Here is a 23,394-nt window from a genome sequence, read left to right as displayed (position 1 = left end):
GTGGTGGTAGTAGATGCAGTATTTGGAGTGGGTGCCCTCCCTAGACAAGTCTTTGGACTCCCTGGAGGTGTTATGTAATAATTAGTAATTAATTAGTATAATTATATTTATAAACAAATGGCTTTCATAATGATGGCAAGTTTAAAAAAAAATCTAATATTCAATTCCACACAATGGCTCCTATTAGCATGTCCATAACTGCAAGCAGCTGCTCTAAGATCAAAAAGATTTCAGATTGCTTAGTAACTCCCAAATCTTTTTTAATCAGAATGCGATTGTTTTTATTAATGTCAGGACAGAAGTTCACTAATATGAAATCTTTCTGATCTTCACTGCTCAAAATTTCCCCATTTCACATTTGTCCCTGAAACCATTCAGAACTTCCTCCTTGTTTAACTTCAACCACTTCCAGTAAAAGCAGTAGAAGAGGTACAGAGCTAGAAGAGATACTGAAGGTACATCAGCAAGCCCCCCGCCCAAATGATACACACAAACTAATTATAATTTCCAATCATTCTATCCACTTGTAATACCCTTTCAAGAGTGAAGTTACAATAGCAAACCTACAAATCAGAACAGCATTAATGCAAAGAAGACTTTGACTATAGAACTTTCCAGTAATTTGATATCATTCCTGGATATCTTGCACAATATATATATATATATATATATATATATATATAAAAATGGAACTCGAAAGTAATTACTAGGAAAAAGTGGAGCATGGCTGAAAATCGACAAGTCATGCAGTGCTTCTACAGTTCAAACCCCTTAGTTAGGGGATTTCAGAAACAAACATTCCAACTTTGGCTTGAATGACACCCAAATTCAGAAATATCATTTGAAAAGTTGATGCAACAGCGCAGCTTCATTATCAAATGCAAGATATTTAGTGAACTTGAGCTAGAGGCACTGAAAGCTCAAGCTATAAAAGGAGACTGTACTGACCCTGAATATGAATGGAGCAGAACCAGATTCCAACGTGCAGGATGCTGAAAATCTTGAAAATATACAAATAGTTGAAAGGAAACTATCAGAAAAGGAACAAGAACTCGCAACAAAAATTATCGAGCAAATGAACAGCAACCCGGAACGAGTTAGGCTTCCAGTATTGAGACAAGTATACCTCAACGAAAACTGAAGGAACTCCTACAAAAAGCCAATAAAGCTGCAAGGGCTATCCCTACTGAAACTATTGGACAAATGAATCAACTTATGCAACAGCCTATGTCATAACGTATGAATTAGGCTATAAGATTAGTGAACCCAAAAGCAGCAATGCTCAGGAACCAAAATGGAAGCATCAACTGAAGAATAAAATTCTTAAACTCAGAGCAGATGTGAGCAATTTGAAAAATCTTAAGGAAAAGCTGAAAAGCACAAAAATCTGAAATAACCTCATAAAGAGATATAATATTGGAACACCACCTATTGATGAAGTATTAGAGGAACTGAAGCAAAAAATAGTTGCAGCTAAAATAAGATACAGTGCATGCATTGAACAATAGAAACAAAATTTGATGTTTTGCGTGAATCAGCAAATTTTACAAGAAAATTGATTGCTGTAGGAATGATAATCTTAAAGAAAATATAAATACCACAGACAAAGAAAATACACTTAAATTTTGGCAAAACCTATGGGACAACCCTAAGCGGCACAATAACAAGGCAAAGTGGATTGAACGAAAAATGGACCAACTGAAAATAAAACCTGAAATGGTTCAAAAGCAAGCTAAAAGAATTAAAAATTGGTCAACACCCAGGAAGGATGAATTACGTGGCTACTGGTTGAAATATCTTATAGGCTTACACGAAAGACTTGCTAACAATTTAATGATGTTTTAGAGGGACAAAGCAAAGAAGAGTGGCTCAGAGTAGGGAAAACGTTTTTGATCATAAAGGATAGAGAAAAAAGCCAGAAAACATCCAACCAATAACTGATTGCCAACAACTTTTAAGCTACTCACAGGCATACTAGTTGACAAAATATACAGCTATCTTTAAGCAAATTCTCTTTTTACAGCAAAATTTCAAAAGGCACAAAAGACAAATTGCTGATTGATAAAATGATTCTGAAAAATTGCAAACGTAGAAAAATCAACCATCATATGGCTTGGATAGATTATATAAAGAAGCGTTTGATTCGGTGCCTCATAGTTGGATTTTAAAATGCACAGAACTGTTCAATATTAGCAAAAAGATACAAACATTTTTGCAATCCAGCATGAAGAGTTGCAAAACAATGTTGATTCTGAATAGAGAAGAAATTGGAGAGGTAAACATAATAAGGGGTATCTTTCAAGGAGACTCATTATCTCCTCTATTGTTTATCTTGTCATTGATCCCCTTAAATAGAATTTTAAATAAAATTGCTCATGGTTATCAAACCGCACAAAAAAAGTGCAAAGATATCTCACCTTTTATACATGGAAGATCTGAAGTTGTACGCAAAATCAGAGAATGAACTCACATCATTGTTTAATACTGTGCACATATTTAGTCAAGATATATCAATGGATTTTGGCTTAGACAAATGCACAATTGTTGGAATAACAAGTTTGAAGATCTGAACAAAATCAAGCTGCTCAATGGTGAAAAAAAATCAAGGCAATAAATTCGAAGATAGCTACAAATATTTGGGAATTTTAGAAACATCAGAAATTCTGCATAATAAAATCAAAGAAAAAAAAAACTAGAGCAGAATATATAAGGCGACTAAGGAAATTCCTTAAGTCAATGCTTAATGCTGGAAATTTGATAAAAGCAATTAACACCTGGCCATACCTGTTCTGAGATATTCAGCAGGCATTGTTGAATGGACCCAGCTAGAGGTGGAGGATTTAGACCGAAAAACTCTAAAATTAATGATAATGCACCATGCCCTCAATCCTCGCAGTGACATTGATAGGCGCTATCTATCACGCAAAAAAGGAGGCAGAGGATTATTACAAGTAAAGCAAGTTATTGAAGAAGATAACAAAATCTGCAGCAAACAACAGAAAATTTCTAATTGAGGTCAGGAAAGAGGGTTTATTTAAACCCATGGAGACAAAATTGGAATACAAAACCAACCAAGCAAAAGTGAAAACTGAAAGATGGAAAAGATCTTCACAGCACAGAGGACAGTGCTGACAGTAACTTAACCTGGCAATGGTTGAGAAATGGAGCACTAAAGAAAGAAACAGAATCAGTAATTTTTGCAGCACAAGAACCCATTAAAACCATTGTTATGAAGGCACAAATACAAAAAATTCAAGAAGACAGTAAATGTAGATTGTGCAAAGTAAAGGAAGACACGGTAGACCACATTATAAGTGGGTGCAGCAAAATTGCACAAATTGAGTACCGTAAAAGGCATGATAACGTAGCTAAGATAATTCACTGGCATTTATGTAAAAAGTACGGGTTTAAAGTATCTAAAGCGTATTGGAAGCATAAAGTTCACCAGAAAGTGACTGAGAATGAAAAAGCTAAAATACTCTGGGATTTCAAAATCCAGACTGACAAAAGGTTGCAATATAATACACCCAATATAACAGTGGTCATAAAAAGTGAAAACAAGGGTGTTCAAAGTTTATTGAAATATCAGTACCAGGAGATAGTCGGATTGACGACAAAGAAACTGAAAAAATTACAAAGTATCGCAAGTTACAAGTCAAAGTTGAACTAATCTGGCAAAAGAAAACGAAAGTTGTTCCCATAATAATAGGTGCTTTGGGCAGCATCCCTAAAAAATTGAAAAAACATCTAGAAGCACTCGCACTAGATGGATTAAAAATTGGGCAGCTGCAAAAGGCCGCTTTGTTCGGCACAGATTCAGAAAGTATTTCCACAACCCATAGCCCTCAGGTAGGGCTCGAATTAGCAGAATATAACCAGCTTTTTACTTAAGACTGAGGAAGTAAATCAAGCTTGGATGATTATTATATAAATAATCATCTTAGACCTCCCAGCCAAAGCAGTCTGGGCTATAGGAGCTATTAAGCCTTTATTAAGTGCTGTTTTCTTTCCATTATACCTAATTATGAATTATAATATCAACTTGCCCCTCCCTATAATTATTTACTAATCTGACAATATATACAAACATTACTATTGGGTAGTTTTTTTTTGCATTACCAAATCAAGCTAATCATAAATGCACATATGCATAGCAAGAGGCTGTACAATGTTTTTTAATTCATTCCATACCAAATTTTAGTTTTAGTTCAGCTTACATTAATATACACTTACATGGTGTATTTGCATGAAATACACCATGCAAATATTGAATCTCTTAATTATTGGTCCCTTACATATCCCGAAATCAAGAGATTCTTTTCTCTTCTATATAATTTTTGTTTCTCGGGGAAATACATGTAATAATGCATCGTGTTTGCCCAATACACAGGCTAAAAGCATGAAAAAACAATGTACCCACCCCACTGGAGCCTCCGTAGCTCAGTCAGTATAAACAAAGCCCTTTGGTTGGAAAGACCTGGTTTCGATTCCCGTCAGTGACGTGAGGAACCTTTATTTGGTCTCTTTCGACTAAAAGTGAGTTAGCGGGTCTCATACGGAGGTAAGGGTTTTTTTTCACCTGGAAACTCGGGTTTTTCGTTCCCCACAACAGGCAAAACCGGCCCGGTGAACACACACGGATTACAGTCATGAATATGTCCCAGCCATATGCCAGTTCCCGAGCCCAGATAAAATTGGGGGTTGGGGAAAACAATGGTGAACTACCCTGTAAAAATCTCACCAGGAATACTTTATGGGCAATGCCTGCAAAGTCATATATGGTCAAAAACGACTGAAAAGGGAAAACAGTCCCACTCCACCAACAAGTAATGATGATACAGTTTGTCCTGTGCTTGGTATCGGTGTAACACTGAAAACAGAACTTGGTTTGGTGGCAGCAACTTCTTACTTTTCAGTTAATTTTTAGTGCTGTTATAAAGGTTAAGAAAAACATCTTATTACCCCCGCCCCTCTCATGAATACTCTGAATATAATCAGACATCTTAGATAATTTTCCACATATGTAGAAACTTACTCCTGAGATTAAACTTGCTCTTTTTAAAATTAAAGAATCTAAGCTGGAGATGCTTTAATTTCATAGGCTTGTGTCCAATTGAAATACATGCTCCAGTATTAAGTCGCTTGACAGGTTCTGTAATACAACTACACATACTGTCATAAAAGCACAATGGAGCAGATTGTCCAACAAATACCTTGGTTTGTGATAGCTGAAATCACAAAGCAATGCAAAAGGAATGTGCAATAGTGCAGCAAATGGTCACAGCATCTGCAAAGCATCATACAAATCAAAATAAGTGAACACCACCATATCAGATATATTGTTCATGATAAATTTTTTTGTTATCACAATAATAAAACACTGCATCTATGGTATGTTTTGTAAACAGGTTCCAGACCAGAATACTTCATCCCAATTTTCATTAAAAAAATAAAATACCATTTAAATATAATGTAAATGAAACAGCTTATATTTAATTTAAATTAACAGCATGATTGCACACAGGTTCTATGTAATAAATGCATAGTAAACAATTTAAATATATTGTTTGATAATTGAAACAAAGGTGTTTAATCATTTTCCAAATTCAGATATCTTCCACATTTAGTCAAAATTGAAATGCTACTTCACATTTGTGAGCTGTATTTATGAGTTTACAGTTATGAACAGTATTTCATCCCCCCTTTTTTACTTAGTCAAAATATTGTGTTAATATTTGCAGAGCTGAATGCCAAACACATTTGAAGTTTTCCTACAGCAATTTCAATGTAAAAAATTGTGCCCTGCAGCACTACTGCTATCTGCGACTCGCATGGACATCGAGATTGATGGCATTAGCAATTAGTCGGTTTCCTTCAATCATCTTATAGAATCAACAAATATGATTCACAAAAATTTTTGGCCATGTGAAATACTAAAGACAGCCCAAATTTTGTAGCAGTCAGATAAAACAGTGTTGATATCCGGTGTATTGAAAATATTAAATTTTTGGATATGTGAAATAATGAAGACAGCCAACATTTTGTAACAGATTAAGTGTTGTGGTGTACTGAAATACATAAAACACCCCCAACCCCATTCCAGGACATAACTCTTTTCTTTATTTTTTTCTTATATTCTTTCATTTGACAGGTATATGCAATATAAAAATTGTTCAGTTTATATTCTTATATGCAATGTAAAAAAAAACAGGAAAAAAAAAAGATTTTAATTCAAAGATTTTCATGTTTTATATCTAACAAACTTTTGGGATAACATTCTGATATTTCTAGTCTATATCAGACTAGAAGTACTTCACTTCATAATTTATGTAATGCCAAATAACTGTGTAATGCTAAACACAGCAGTACTAGACAGCACTGCTTATTGAAATAACAATCTTACTATACAGACAATACACATTTTACTTCTTCGATGCAGTTATCTCACTGCACCATTTATTGATAACAGGACTGAGCTCAACTGATTTCAATGGCCGAGCTTGATGTTCTTTTCAAAACATTTCCTTAAAAGCCAAATAGGCACAATGGTTAACCTGTTCATTTATGGCAGATCGACTTTACCAGTCAAGGCTTAATTATGAAGGCAAATATTTGACAATTTTAGTTCATCTTTTAAGCAGGAAGGGTAGTGGGCATTATTTGTTCCTAAAAATATCCCATAACCAAGTACAGAAAGACTTTTCTGGTAGGAACCAGATTTAGATGTCCAACAGAGAAAGTGAGCATATAAAGCACTTTATTTTACAAACTGAAGCCTTCTATGCATATCACTCAACACAAGGTCCCTTCCATGTTACCTGAAACTTGTTACTGAGGAAGATTATGCTTGGTTTGTCAGCTATGCATAACTGAACAACAGATCATGCACTGATCACAGCACATTAGGAGGAGCTCATTTACAAATCATCTAGATCAAAATCATCTACACCGTCATTTACTTCTAGGCTTTGGAAATCAACTCGATAACGGAGAATACCTAAAATGATGGGAAAATATTCATTTTAAAATGGTTATTTTTTTTACAACCAAATTTCAAAAATATTAGAAAATAGAATTTTAAAAAGTTAAAAAATCATGACAGATTAAGCCTATATGCATGCATACATACATACATACAGCATCTTTTCCCCCTTTCTCAAGTTCCATAGTCATATAAAACTTGAGCAATTGTGTTGAAGTTTAAATGGAGTATGAGTGGCACTGGAAAAGAATTACAAACTATTTTAATTCTTCCGATATACTCATAACTACCACACACACATATTGGAAGAATTAAATAGTTTTTAATCCTTTCTCAATGCTGTCAATACTTCATTAAACCCCCCCCACACACACACACAATGTTCTCCCAGCACTTAAGTTTACCACATAATTAACACAAGAACTTGTACAATATCAGCAACTTTACTAAAGAAATGACTTAATATGTATTTTCAATTTCCTACTCAACAATCAAAAGCATGAGAATTTTGTTGACCTGGTATATTCAGCAACATATTCAATTTATGCCAATCACATCACTGAAAGTTCTGAAATCTTGTCACAATTCAATCAACAGGTTGGTGACTACTAACAGCAAGACAAATAACTGAATACAATGAATTTTTCAAATAGGTTATACATACTGATATGTATTATGCCAGGAAAGACTAGAAGTCAATGTCAGACCAAGAAGTGATATATGATCCTGCCTGATGATTTGTGTATTACTGAAAAGTGACAGAAGATGAAGAGATCTTTTTACATGAGAGAAGGCAGAAATGCATTTCAGTAGCAGTGAAAATAACTTTTCCTTGCACCCTCAGTAAATAAGAAAATGTGTGAAATGACTGACCTATGTGGAGCCCAGCAAGAACAACTTCCTCTCTTTAGTTCCTACATTGATTAGACTATCAATACTTAATTTTAGGCTTAACCTCATGCAATTTGTTCATTAGTTTTTCCTGATAGGAGTATTACCACTGGGCAATTAACTTCAATTTTATAACCTGTGTGTAGTCGGTATAAAGGGTTGTTAAACAGTATGTTGAAAAAATGAGCTGATTTAGCAGCTGCGTCTGTGATGTTATTTCTCTTAATTCCGATGTGGCTGGGAAGCTGACAAAACTGAATATCAAAATTAAGGGTCTTTATTTTGTACAAAAGTTGAAGCACCTCACCAAGCAATGGATGTGGATTATACACGGAAGAAGAGATAGCCTATAAAGAACTCAGTCTGTATAAATCATACACCTTTGGTAGGAGTTGATATGTACAAGTGCAAGCTGAATGACATGCAACTCTGTGTAGTTAGTGCAGTCAAGAGGGTGGAGATTGTGATGTTAGGAAACACACCAGCACAGATCTCTGATCTTGAACCATCAGTATACAAAACAGTGGGCTGCTCTGTGTACATTGAACAATTGCAGGTAGACAAAGTGAGAGGTTGCAGGGTGGGGTGCAAGCCTGTCATGGAGGAATGCTATTTTGTTTGGTGCAGGTAATGTTGTCAACACTCATGCCAATAGCTTCCATGGCCTCTTTAATGTGCATACAAAAAGGACACAGGACAGTCTGATGTGAGATACAAGACCTCCCATTGAAGAGAGGAAAAGACTAGTTCATGCAAGATGATCTTGAAGGTACTTTGTTTTTAAAGGGCATGAATTAAGAGACATGTTTTTGAAGGGTGCATAAGGGTCAAAGCTGTATAACTGAGAGGAGACCTCCACATAGCCTTTAAAGGAATGCGGAGAACCGACCAGGGCTTCTGACCTAATGTCCAATCCTCACCTTCTCGTGGTGCACCCTGTTGGGTATCTACTTTGATACTGAACGAACGAGGATGGGCTGGCAATTTGGGATTTAGCCGACCAAATTGTATTCTTATTGGTTAAACCAAAATAAAAAATGATGGTACAACATGACAAAATTTCATGCCGGCTGGGGCGTCGCCCGGTTAAACAAGGCCCCCGTTGTTTTCGCCAGGGAACCAGGACGAACAGCGAAAAGTCAGCTACTGGAACAAATCTGAAAACAAACCCCAACTCAACATCACCAGAGTTAAAGATCGGTACTATCAACGTAAGAAGCCTGAATGGCAAAGAAATGGAGCTAGCTGAGGAATTAGATAAGTACCAGATCGACATAATAGGGGTGACTGAAACAAAAAAGACCAAAACTGGTGAGATCTTTCTGAGCAATAAATACAAAATGTTATATTCAGGCAATAACAATCAAGGAAAAGAAGGAGTAGCCATAGTATTCAATACAAAATACGAGGCTAATCTTCTTGAATGGCAGTCAGTCTCAAGTAGAGTAATGTGGGCAAATATGAGAATGGGGAACTGGACAATGAGACTTATTTGTGCCTATGGTCCCACAGAAGGTTCTACTAAGGTAGAAGTGGAGGAATTTTTTGAGGCTTTAGAAAAAGCAACTGACACAATGAAAAAGGAAAAGTTGGTCCTGGCAAAGAAGTCAGCTTTTACTCTTACAGAATACAGAGACAAATGTAAGAAAGCTAAACACTGTGTAAAACTAGCTAAACAAAAGTCATGGGAGGACTTTAGGAAGAATATTGAAAATAAATATCAAGAAGGTGGCAAAATATTCTGAAGGTTGTTGAAGAAGCTTAGGAATGGAGGAAAGAGTGCTGTAAAAGGAATTAGAGATGATAAAGGTGAAATGAAAACAGGAGAAAAAGATATCCTTGAAGTATGGAGTAATTACTTTGAAAAACTGCTAAATGAAACAAGCAGTGATGACAGCACAGTGATAAAAAACACTGACCAGGCATGCAGTCAGGAATAAATATCCATACTTGAAGTAGAAAAAGCCATCAACGGCTTGAAATGTGGAAAGGCAGCAGGAGTAGATGATATTCGACCAGAAATGCTGAAGTATGGTGGTATAAGAGTCTTACAGTGGCTGCACTGCATAGTTCAGAAAGCCTGGACAGAGGGACGAATTCCCGATGATTGGAGTAGGGCTCTCATAGTACCCATATATAAAAAGGGAAATAAAACTGAATGTGAGAATTACAGAGGTATTTCCCTACTGAGTGTTCCTGGCAAGATCTATGCAAGTATACTTGAGAAACGGTTGAGAAGAATTGTTGAAGAAAAGCTTGGTGAAGAACAAGCTGGATTCAGGCCAAATAGAGGCTGTCAGGATCAGATCTTCACTTTACGACAAATAGTCGAGAAAGCATGGGAATATAACAAAGATCTGTATTTAAGTTTTGTCGATTTGGAAAAGGCATATGACAAGGTGCCAAGAGAGAAGCTATTCAATACGCTGCAGTTATATGGTGTCAATGGGGCATTATATCAAGCAATACTTAGTCTTTATTTGAGTTGTGAGTCAGCAGTTAGAATTGAAGGAAGTACAGGAAGATGGTTTAATGTTAAATCTGGTGTGAGACAAGGATGTACATTATCCCCTCTGTTATTCATTATCTATATAGATCACATTATGAAGGAAAGTGGTATTAAACATGATATCAAAATTGGAGACGTTAATGTCAGCTCTTTACTTTATGCAGATGATGTTATACTTCTAAATAAATCTGCTACAAGTCTGCAAGATTCTCTGACTAAATTGAATAGCTGTTGTAATAGATATGGTATGAAGGTCAGCAATAAAAAGACAAAGACAATGAAAATAGGCAGAATCATTGAAAATGTCAACTGTGTTGTGAATGGAGAACCTGTGGAACAAGTAAAACATTTCAGCTACTTAGGCACAATTTTTACTGAAGATGGTAAACTAAATATAGAAATAGACAACAGAATCAGCAAAGCTGGTATCGTGGGAAGTCAATTGAATAAATTCATATGGAATAAGAAAGAAATTAGTCGGAACACTAAATTAGCTGTATACAAGACTGTGTTCAAACCAATTTTAACTTATGGATCTGAGAGCTGGGTCAGAAGTAAAACACTTGACCAAAGACTAGAGACCGCAGATATGAGAGTCCTGAGAAAGATTAGAGGCGTGAACAGATGGCATCAATGGCAATATCATATTAAAAATGAGGATATTAGGAAAGAACTTGACATTGTCAGCATCCAGGAATGCGTTAGCAGAGCTAATCTCAGATGGTATGGTCACTTAAATAGAATGGGAGAGGAAAGATTAGCAAAACAAGTGTTCTCTGCCAGGTTGGCAGGAAAACGACCCAGAGGAAGACCAAGATATAGGTGGATTGAAACGGTACAAAGTGCCTTAGACGATAGAAATATAAGATCTGATAATGTTGGAGTCTTGACAAGTAACAGACTGATTTGGAGGAAAATTGTAGATAGGAAGTTAGTAATGATGTAATTTTTTCATGTAATACTGTCATATCCTGTACACCCCTTGAGGGTACATGGCAGGAATTTGATGATGATGATGTTTTTGATTATATGATGTGTGAAAAGCACTGGTAGCTAATTGGATACCTTGATAATGGATCAGGTCCAACCACTGAAGCATGCTCTCTCTCTCTCTCTCTCTCTTGCAGAACTGTAAACCTAGGTTTCATAATCAAGCTTTGAAAGTACAAGTACATGAAAAATGAAGAGCAAGGAACATCAATCAGCATCCCCATTCTGTACAGGGTTTCCCAAACTGTGTTCCGCGGAAGGTGAATAAGCGTTCCATGAGAAGTTCTCCTGGAATTTGTCATTTTGTCTTCTAAGCATTTTTCATGAATAAATATTTTATAGTGGAAATATTCTGAGGAGAATAATATTCGTGAATATGTCGAAAAGCTCAGACCCAGAACACCTAATAACATCTGTGTAGCAAATGTTAGTGCCAAGCAGTGTATTTTAAAACGTGGAAGTCTTCATGAATTATCGTTAATTTTCACACATCGAAACCTTTCAACATTTGGGAAAAGAATACCGCTGTTTATGACATCATAAAAATTGCCTGCAAGCTGATTACAACAATGGGCGGCATATCCTCTGTTCTCAAAACTGAAAGAAATAATATCTGTTTGCAAATGTTAGTGACCAGCAAGAATCAGCAAGGAAGTATAAAGAAAAATTTTCCACTAAAATTGAAGATCAAGGTAGTCTGTATCCAGTTCTCAAATCTGGTAATACTGAATACTTTCTTCGCAAGTTCATATTGTAGGGTGAAAGTTTCGAAACTGTAGTGCCATAATTTTTTAAAAGTACTAGGCCTGCAGATTTAAATTTTAATATGAATAAGAGAGAAGGGACTTTGTTTAATCTTGATATTAAGAAATCTCTTATTGAAGGTGTTTGACGCAATAGATAGTGAGTCATCCACCACCAGCCTACAAAACGATCTCCAGGATGTACAAAAGGAGGGGGAAACTACCAGCACACAAGAGAAAAAGTCTGCATTCACTTTTAAGTACTTATATTATACATTTTTGATGATCAGAATGGGATATGTCAATGAAAATTGGCACAAATTAATTTAATGATGTTTATGTTTAATTAATTATTAATTAATAAAAAATCAGCTAAATTAACAATTAATTAATACATTACAAAATAACCAAGGTGTTCCGTGAATATTTCAGAATTTGTGAAGTGTTCCGTCATAGGAAAAGTCTGGGAAACGCTGTTGTAGAGGATATTCAATGCTTTATTGCACTTATCCCAAAGATGAGTCCCAAAAACTTGGCCTCTGGAACTAAGGAGACAGTCTGTCCCATTTTTAAATCAGACTGGTGTGGAGTGTGTTTCCAGCAGAAGTGTATACAGTTTTTTCTGCAGATAATCTGAATCCATGAAGAGACACGATCAATAGCTTGTTTAAGTTGTCTTTCAATGGTCATCATGTTACAGAAGTGACAGTAAATTATGAAGTCATTGACATAAAGGCATCAGCCTACTGTGATAGAAAGCTGTTCAGTAACAGAGTTTGCTTTAATAGCGAAGAGGGTCAACACTTAAGACAAAACCTTGATGAACCCCCCCCCCCCACCTTCTTGATGACGTGGCTGAGATAATGTGCTTTCCACTTGGACTTGGAAGATGTGGTTGAATAGAAAGTTCTTAACAAAAACAGGAACATATCCCCTAAGACCAAGATTAAACAGGGCTTTTAATATGCCATATCTCCAGACTGCGTCACATGCTTTTTCCATGTTGAAGAACACTGAAACTACACGTTCTCGTTTCAGGAGAGTGTCATATGTTTCTAAACAGATCAAAGGGTCCAAGGTTGATCGGGGTCTTTGAAAGTTACATTGTGTGTTGAAAAGAAATTTGTTGCTTTCTGAGTACCAGAGAAGCCTTGCGTTTACCCTTTTCCCCCAAAAAAACCTTACAAAGATAGCTAATCAGAACAATAACTGTTGGTCCGGATCCTTGCCTGGCTTTGGAATGGGAATGATAGTAGACTAATGCCAAGAGTCTGGAAACTCTTCCTCTGTAAATATTCTTTTGGATAGTATATAAAGGAGATCCATAGAAGATGTTTCCTGCTCGGATTTGCAAGATTTGGCTAGAGAGAGTTTTTTTTTTTTTTTTTTTTTTTAAACAGTCTCATGAGAAGCTTTTAACATGCCATATTTTCAGGCTGTGGCACAAGGTTTTTCCCAAGTCAAAGAACACTGAAACCAGATTATAATAAAATTAGTTTAATCCTTTATCCAAGTGTGAGCAAACAAAGTTTGCGCCTGAAAGTATCTTCAGGACTGGAGTAAAGTGGTACAACACCAGGGCAACTCGTTGCAAAGGTGGAGCAAGCTACCAACCCTCCTATCTCAGTATCTCCTATAATGCAAAACACATCTCCTTGCGGATATGTCTAATGTTATGCATTAAGGGAAGGGCCACTACCCAGACTAAATAAAATTAATTATATTAAATAAATTAAATTAATTAAATAAAATAAAAATAAAAGTATAATAAAATTTATTATACTCTAACCAAGTGAAAAATAAACTTTCGACATTTTTCTCTAAATCCAGAGTAATTTATTAAAAAAGGGTGGCACACCATTTGGCAACTCCTATAGGTAGAGATGACCTGCTAATGCTTCTGCCTGGTAGCTCCGCTTGGGCCTGGCTCCCACTGAAAAGACCTCAATAAAGGTCGAAACTAGTCTGGGTAGTGGCCCTTCCCTTAATGCATAACATTAGACATATCTGCAAGGAGATGTGTTTTGCATTATAGGAGATACTGAGATAGGAGGGTTGGTAGCTTGCTCCACCTTTGCAACGAGTTGCCCTGGTGTTGTACCACTTTACCCCAGTTCTGAAGATACTTTCAGGCGCAAACTTTGTTTGCTCACACTTGGATAAAGGATTAAACTAATTTTATTATACTTTAACCAAGTGAAAAATAAACTTTCGACTGAAACCAGATTGCTTCCTCTCAAAAAAGTGTCGCGTTTCTAACTGACCAAATGGTCCAACAGTGAAAGTCGTGTGTTGGAGAGAAGTTTTCTAAATACCAGATAAGTCTTGCATTTATCATTTTCTCCAATAACTTACAAATACAGCTGGTCAGTGCAATAGGTTGACAACTGTTTGTTTGTGTGTGTTGGATTCTTTCCTGATTTTGGGAAGGCAATGACAATCACCTTATGCCAAACCCTTGTTAGAAACTTTTCCTTTGTTTCAATAAGAGAAGGAGATCCTAGAAGATGTTTTATCATCTTAATGAATGTAATCAGGTCCTACTATACTGGCATGAGACAGTAAAAGAGCTTTATCCGGTTCTTTTTTAATGAATGGCTAATTGTACAGTTCTAGCCCATGTGTAGAAAAGCTTAGTCACTGTTTCTCTAGTTCTTTCAATATTAAAAATTCAGGAGGATAAGAAGCTGTTGCTGAGATTCTAGAAAAATTTTCTTCCAAAGTGTCTGCAATGGCTTTGGGTTCAGCAAGATTGTTTTCAACTGACGGGTATTGTAACACGGTTTGGGTTGAGTCCAAAGCATGTTACAATAGACTGATGCCCTCAAAGACCCAACACCAACCCAGTAAACCCCCTCTGGATCTCTCCAACACATCCTCATTCCCATGAAAACCAGACAACCAAATCTGTGCAGAGCAGTCCACATGCAGCCTGACGTCCTCCTTCTCACCATTGCCATAATCTGCCAGGATGTCCTCACAAAATTTCAGCAATGTGATCCCCAAATCCGTCCAACCATAATACTCCTGATCTCCCATCTCCTCCCTGCCCCAAATCCTGCCCATTAACATAGTCTATTCAGATCCTCCTGGAAGGGCACAACATCTACTCCACCTCTCCTAGCCATTTCCAACCCCACATCATCAGCTAACAGCTGCACCTCCGGTTAAGCTGGTCCCAATGTCATGAATGCAGAAGACAAACAACAGTGGTATCAAAACAGATTCCTGTGGCATTCTACCAGTAATCTTCCTCCCCTGAGACATCACTCCTCTACTCTGAAAGCCAATCAGCCATGTTTGGCTACCAGCCCATCATGCAGCAGTCAAAGGACCCTGAAAAAATCCATGCACACTGAGTGAGCTCATCACCCCACTGCAACATACAAGCAGACTGCTGAACATTGCTATTATCAACCCCTCTAATACCCTAACAATCCCCAGATACACAGATTGTACCCCCCTCCCCAAGTGGAACAACCTCACCCATCCTCTATTACTTCAGGACTCACCCTGCCACAAGACATAATAGGTGTACCAAAGGTGCCATTAATTACACAGGGCATTCACTCGGCACACGGTGATACACAGTCAAATCACATTTGCTCTATTAACATCGTTTATTTAATTCCCCCAAGTACTGTATTTCCTGATCACTCACAATCAGTCCCTCCTGTGCCATACCCTCCACATTCCACCTTCTCCTGATGTCTCCACAAGGATCAAACACACTGACAAAGTTGAGCTTTCAAAGGTGAACGATTGACAAGCATTCAAGAAAAAATGAAAGATTGAAAACAAGAACCAAACCTTTATTTTTGCACAGCTGGAATAAAATACTGATTGATTCACCTAGAGAAGCATTTGGTGAGGTTGTCTATAAGGACAGAAAAATCAGAACTCCATGGTGAATTCACCGAGGCAGCGAAGAAAAGAAAAATATCAAAAGTTCCTCGCAAATGTCTGCTTGTGCTCTTAGAGAATGAACAGAAAATTCTAAGAAAGCTATGCACTGTGTAAAAGTAGCAAAACAAAAGTCATGGGAAGACTTTGGTAAGAACATAGAAATTAAATATCAGGAAGGTGGCAAAATATTCTGGAAAATATTGAAAAATCTCAGAAATGGAGGAAAAATTACTGTAAAAGGAATCAGAGATCATAAAGGTGACATGAAAACTGAAGGTAAAGATATTCTAGAGGTCTAGAGTAATTAGTTTGAAAGATTGCTAACTGAAACAAGCAGTGTCAGCACAGTGGTAGAAAACAAACAACAATGCAATTGGGAATACACATCCATACTTGAAATAGAAAAAGCCATACAAAACCTGAAATGTGAACAGGCAATTGGAGTAGATGAAATTCGACCAGAAATGCTCAAATATACAGGCATAAAAGTTTTTTTTTTTTTTTTTTACAGTAGTCACACTGCATAATTCAGATGGCCTGGTAAGAGGGTGAAATTCCAGGTTAGAGTAGGGCTCTCATAGTATCCATCTATAAAAAGGGAAATAAAAGTGTGAGAATTACAGAAGCATTTCCCTACTGAGTGTTGCTGATAAGATTTATGCAAGTATACTTGAGAAACAGCTAAGAAAAAATTGTGAAATGGAAACTTGGTGAAGAACAAGCTGAATTCAGGCCAAATAGATGTCAAGATCAGATTTTCACTTTAAGACAAATAGCTGAGAAATCTTGGGAATAATACAAAAATTTGTGTATAAGTTCCATAGATCTGACATGACAAGGTGCCAAAAGAAAAGCTATTCAAAACTCTATGACTATATGGTGTAACTGTTTGTTTTTTTAAGAGGTTCCCACCCACAAAATGTTATTAGTAAACCTATAATGCATATGTACTGTGGGTGGGTAAGGATGTTTTTTCCCAATTTTTTTTTAAAATCAATTATATATATATTTTCTAATTTATTTACATAGTCCAGAAACAATGCTCTAGAGACCAAACATGGAACATTTTCAAGCATTTTGCACCTCCAATAAGCAGTGTGGTGGTCTCACACCAGGCAATGAAATTCAACTCCAACCTGAAGACATTCACAAACAACCATACCCACAACCTGTTGGTTGAAGAGCAGGTGGCCAAACAAGGTTGGCTTAATCTATATGTATCACATGAAGGAAAGTGATATTAAATCTGATATCAAAATTGGCAATGTTAAGCTTTAACTGTTAATTTTATGCAGATGTTATACTTATCAATAAATTTAGTACAAATCTGCAAGATTCCCTGACTAAATTGAATAAAATTGGATATGTAAATCAGCAATAAAAAGACTGTGAATATAGGCAGAAGAAAACAAACTGTATTCTGAATGGAGAAGCTATAGAACAAGTAAAATACTTCAGCTATTTAGGCACAATTTTTAGTGAAGATGGCAAATTAAATATGGAAATAGGCAGCAGAATTAGCAAAGCTACTATGGTAGAAAGTCAAATGAATAAGTTTATATAGAATAAGAGAGAAATTAGTCAAACACTAAACTAGCTATACACATGACAGTGTTCAAACCAGTTTTAACTTATGAAGCTGAGAGCTGTGTTAGAAATAAAACACTTGATCAGAGAATAGGACTATGAATTCTGATAAAGATTAGGAGAATGAACAGATGGCATCAACGGCAGTATCATATTAAAATTGAGGATATTAGGAAAGAACCAGCTCTTGTTAGCATTCAGGAATGTGTATCACAGTTAATCTCAGATGGTATGTTCACTAAAACGGAATGGGAGAGGAAAGATTCGTAAAAAATGTTCTTTGACAGGTTGACAGAAAAAAGACCCACAGAAAGAAAAGACAAAGATGTATGTGGATCGATAGAGTAAAAAGTGATTTAGAAGACAGAAATATAAAATCTGATAATGTTGTAGGCTTGACAGATAAGATTAATTTGGAGGAAAATTGTTGATCATATGTTAAGTAATGGTGTGACTATTTTATGTAGTACTATCATAATATCCTGTACACTTCCTGAGAATACATATCAGGAATTTGATGGGGGAAAAAAAAGTTAACATGCTGATTATGCCATCAAGACTAGATGAGTGCCTATATTAAGAATAATCCAGAACTTACTATATGACAGAGATAGATATGATATACTATTGTCTTTCAATATGAAGATGTTTTCAAAAGGTACATTCTGCAAATAAATTAACATTATGGCAATCAACATGTCATATTTCATTACAGCTGGCATGGTTGGCTGAGTGGGTTAGCATATCTGCTCTCCAACAAGGTGTAGTTTCAAATTCCATATCGCAGGCAGGGGTGTTTGCAACTGCGTTTAGGTGTTGAGGATGAATTTCATTGCCTGATTATAAGACCACCATCCAGCCTACTAGTGAAATGGCTTGGAAGAATTCTATGTTGGTCTCTAAAGGAAGGTTTCTGGATTATGAAGAAAAAAAACAAAAAAGATATAAAATTTATAAAAGTGGAAAAAAAAATCTGAAGTCCATGGTAACACTATATGTTCACAACCTTTTGTGGGTTGGAAGTCTCAAAAGTATACGAAATTTTCGGAAAGGCTTATGTGTTCACAGGACATGTTATTTTTAACGGTATAAATGACAACACAGAAAGATAAGAAAATAATGTTTATTAACTTATTTGCTAATATTTCGCTGGTATTATATCCAGCATCTTCAGAGCACAAAAACAGTTTGTCACAGTATGGCAAACAACAATTTGGTATTACAGTAGGCCTAGTTTTAAAAAAATTGTAATGGACAACACAAGGAACTGAAATCCTAATTAGGCACCATCTATGCTGGAAAAAAGAGAAACAAATATTAATTAGATCAGGGGTCGCCAAAGTCATTTGCCCGTCGACCCCTTCAAGCGTTTCTTGACTTTTTATCAACCCCCTATATTTTACTATTACGTAATTATAATAGGACAAGCAAACAAAGACGCTTAGTGAGTTTTTATATTGTTTATTTTATAGTTAGTGTTTATTATATGTATAATATAGTATATATTATTATATTACTATTACTAGTGATATTAATAAACTACTGGTATTACTACTCAACTCTTCCACATAGAGAAGTTTAGTTCGTGAATGAATAACGATTGAATTATAATATGTATGTTGATGAATTTTAGAACATTAATGCTCACTTGTATGTTGATGCACAAAAATGAGACTGGGATCGAATACTTGTAAGTATCAGTAAATAAGCACCAAGCACGTGTTGCAATCTCACTCCCAATGTGCCGGCTGGCAGGTACCACCAACATCCGTTTATTGGTAAATACGTAATTCTGGCCTACTTGATTGGCCTCAGTAACTATTTTCATGACCTTACTTCATCTTACAGGTCCATGAATAGGACCTGTAAGATGGAGTAAGGTCATGTTCAAGGCATTGTCTGCTAGACCCGACTTGCCATAACGATAGTGCCGATGTATTTTTTATGTTTACCAAGGCAGGTGTCAAAATTTCTTCCTGTCTGTCCATAGTAAGCCCAGTCACAAGAACAGGGCACTTCATAAACTCTTGGATGTGATAAAGAGAGTTTGTCCTTAGGTGAATGGATGAGAGTTGCCAATTTGACAAAGTTTAAATACAGTGTGCAGCTGATATTTATTAAGATTGTGATAGGCAATGAAAGGGATATCTGAGGAGTATTTAGTATTTTTTTCTATCCTACGGAGATTATAGCCATTGGCTAAGAAGATGTGACATAAGTGAGCGAGTTCAGTAGTAAGAGCATTGTCACTGGAACAAATAGCTCTAGCTCTGTGAGTTAGTGTTTTTAGGATACCACACCGTTAAGCTGGATGACGGTGTGAGTGCAAATTTCTCCTGTATGTGTGTGTTTTCTATCAACAGAAAAAGATGAGGAACCATCTGGAGGCTGTGCGATTTGTGTACCCAGGATGGGCAGACAGTCATTAGCTTCCTATTCCATTGCAAAGTGGATTTTAGGGGTGTTGGCTATTTAAATACATTAAAAATGTATCCAATGTGTCTGGACCGTGTGCCCAAATAGCAGACACATCAACATAGTGTAACCAAACCACTGGTTTGAGTGGCTGTATTCATAGCTAGTTTTTCCAAGTGTTCTATGTAGAAACTGGTTAAAGGGAGGAAAAAGGGGAGAGCCCACTGCTTTCCTATTTAGTTATTTGTATATCTTCCTTTTCCGTGTAAAATAACTTGCATGCACTGTAAATTTGAAAGTTCAAATATATCAGGGGGAAATGTGACTAATAAATCAAAGGTTTCAAAAGTATATGAAATTGTTGTAACTGTTTTTGTTACATTACTTCTTACAGCAAAACTGGTTTACCATCTGATGGATTGACATCTGTTGCTCTTCACAAACTGTATCCAACAGATTCATAATCATCAATTTCCTGAAATTTACCCTTGAGGGATGTTCAGGCTACCATGACAGTACTATATTAGGTTTATATTATTACTAATTTCCTATCAACAATTTTCCTCCAAATTAATCTATTACTTGTCAGGACTACAATATTGTATCATTTATCTATCATTCTTCTAAGGCATTTCTAACTGAATCTACCTAGACCTTTGTTTTCCTCTAGGTTACTATCTTGGTATCACAACCATCTGTTTTGCTAATCTCTCCTTTACCATTCTATTCGCGACCAAACCACATTCGATTAGCCCTGCTCACAGATTCAAGAATGTAAACAATATCAAGTTCATTCATAATGTCTTCATTTTAAGATTCTGTCATTCATACCATCTCTTCAACCTCCTAAATTTTTCTAAGAGCTTTCATATCTGTTGTCTCTAATCTTTGATCAAGTGCTTTATTTCTAACTTAAAACTGGTTTGAACACTTGTATATACTGTTAGTTTAGTGTGTTGGCTTATTTCTCCTCTATTCCACATATGAATATGAGTGGAGATAATGTGCATCCTTGTGTTGCCCCTGATTTTACATCAAACCATCTTCCTGTATTTCCTTCAATTCTAACTGATGACTTACAACTTAAATATAGACTCTGTATTATCCTGTGTAATGTTCCCTTAACCCTTACAACTATAGTGTTTTGAATAGCTTTTCTCTGGGCACTTTGTCATATGCCTTTTCCAGATATACAAAACTTAAGTACAGATCCTCGTCATAGTGCCATGATTTCTAAACTATGTTGCAACCTGAAAATCTGATTGACATCTTCCTTGCTCTTCTCCCAATCTCTCTCTTCCACAATTTTTCTCAACCTCTCTTTAAAAATGCTTGCATAAATCTTATCTACGATAATTAGTAGAAAAATTCCTCTAATTCTCACTTTCAGCTTTATTCCCATTTTTACAGATGGGAACTCTACTCCAATCATTCTCACCAGGCTTTTGATTTACACTGCATTTTTTTTTTATACCTCCATATTTGAGCATTTCTGGTCAAATATCATCTACCCTAGCTGTCTTTTCACATTTCCAGTTTTTTTACCTTAAGTATTAATATGTACTCCAGTTTGTATTCTTCTTGAAAACATTCCACTGGTTTCTATGGGTTTTGTGATACAAAATCCAATATTTTGTCACTGCTTATTTCTTTGAACAGACTATCAAAGTAATTACTCCAGACAACTAGGATATACTTATCTTCAGTTTTCATGCCACCTTTATCGCTGATTCCTTTTACAGTACTTTTTCCTCCATTTCTAAGTTCTTTCATCAATAGCCTCCAGAACATTTTGCCCCTTCATGATATTTACCTTTTATATTTTTACATTCTCACCAGTTTTTGTCTTTTTTTGTTTCAGTCACCTCTATTATGTTGATCTGGTACTTATCGAATTCCTCAGTTAGCTCCATTTCTTTGCCATTCAGGCTTCTTATGTTGATAGTACTGATCTTTAACTCTGGTGATGTTGAGTTGGGATGTGTTTTCGGATTTGTTCCAGTAGCTGACATTGCTGTTCACCCTAGTTCGCTGGCAAAAACAACATGAGCCTTGTTTAACCAGGCGATGCCCCAGCCGGCATAAAATTTTGTCATGTTGTATCATCATTTTGTATCTTGGTTTAAGCCAATAAGAATACAATTTGGTCGGCTAAATCCAAAATTGCCAGCCCATCCTTGTTCGTTCAGTATCCAGGTAGATACCCAACAGGGTGCACCATGAGAAGGTGAGGACTGGACATTAGGTCAGAAGCCCTGGTCTGTTCTCTGCATTCCTTTAAAGGCTATGTGGAGGTCTCCTCTCAGTTATGCAGCTTTGACCCTTATGGTGAGATTTTTCTGAGCAATAAATACAAAATGTTATATTCAGGTAAAGACAATCAAGGAACAGAAGGAGTAGTGATAGTATTCTACAATAAATACGAGGCTAATCTTCTTGAATGGCAGGCAGTTTCAAGTAGAATGATCTGGGCAAATATGAGAGTGGGGAACAGAACAACAAGACTTATTTGTGCCTATGGTCCCACAGAAGGTTCCACTAAGGTTTCTACCTTGGAGGAATTTTCTGAGGCTTTAGAGAAAGCAACTGACACAATGAAAAACAAAAAGTTGGTTCTTGTTGGGGATCTAAACAGCAGAGTAGGAAATGATTGTCAGACATACAAAAATATTTGGAGAAAATTTAGAGAAAAGAGCAAAGCTAATAATAATGGCAAACACCTGTTGGATTTCTGCTCAAGACATGGAGTGGCTATTACTAACACCATGTTTCAACATAAAAATATGCACAAATTCACATGGAAAGAAGAGGCAAGGAATAAGAAAAGTCTCATTGACTATGTTATTGTTGATAGTGATGTTTTCTCCTGATGCAGGACACCAGAGTTTACAGAGGATTTGAAATTGGAAGTGATCACTATTTAGTCTTGAGCAGGATAAAATTGAATTTCATACTGAAAAGAATGACGTGAGAAAGTTTTAAAGGGAATAAAAATTTAGCAGCTCTCAGATGTGAACTGCAGACTAAAATAGACAAAGATTATTGCAGAAAAAATGAAAGAGTTTGAGAGCAGGAACCAAACCTTGGAGATTCAGTGACAAGCCTTGAACAAAACCCTGATTGATTCAGCCAGAGAGGCATGTGATGAGGTTATATACAAGGTTAGAAAAATCAGAACTTCATGGTGTATAAGGAAGTTAAAGGGGAAATGAATAAAAATAAGAAAGCATATCAAAAATTCCTGGCAAATAATTCAGCTTGTGTTCTTAGAGAATACAAAGACAAATGTAAGAAAGCTAAACACTGTGTAAAACTGGCTAAACAAGTCAAGGGAGGACCTTGGCAAGAACATAGAAAATAAATATCAAGAA

General features: G+C 36.2%; 1 protein-coding gene across 1 annotated transcript in view; it reads right to left on the bottom strand.

The window, feature by feature from the left end:
- Positions 1-6,420: 6,420 nt before the first annotated feature.
- Positions 6,421-23,394, bottom strand: part of eRF1 (eukaryotic release factor 1) — a 254,647-nt gene continuing 237,673 nt past the window's right edge. Inside the window, exon 11 of the mRNA XM_090404490.1 lies at positions 6,421-6,997. Within this exon, the coding sequence (XP_090260616.1) occupies positions 6,918-6,997 (80 nt within the window). The 3' untranslated portion in view covers positions 6,421-6,917. The remainder of the gene's footprint in view (positions 6,998-23,394) is intronic.

Source organism: Typopeltis vanoorti, chromosome 14 (assembly GCF_054136105.1).
Source record: "Typopeltis vanoorti isolate ZY-2024b chromosome 14, IOZ_Tvanoo_1.0, whole genome shotgun sequence".
Lineage (NCBI taxonomy): Eukaryota > Metazoa > Arthropoda > Arachnida > Uropygi > Thelyphonidae > Typopeltis > Typopeltis vanoorti.
This window is presented reverse-complemented; position numbering and strand designations above follow the sequence as displayed.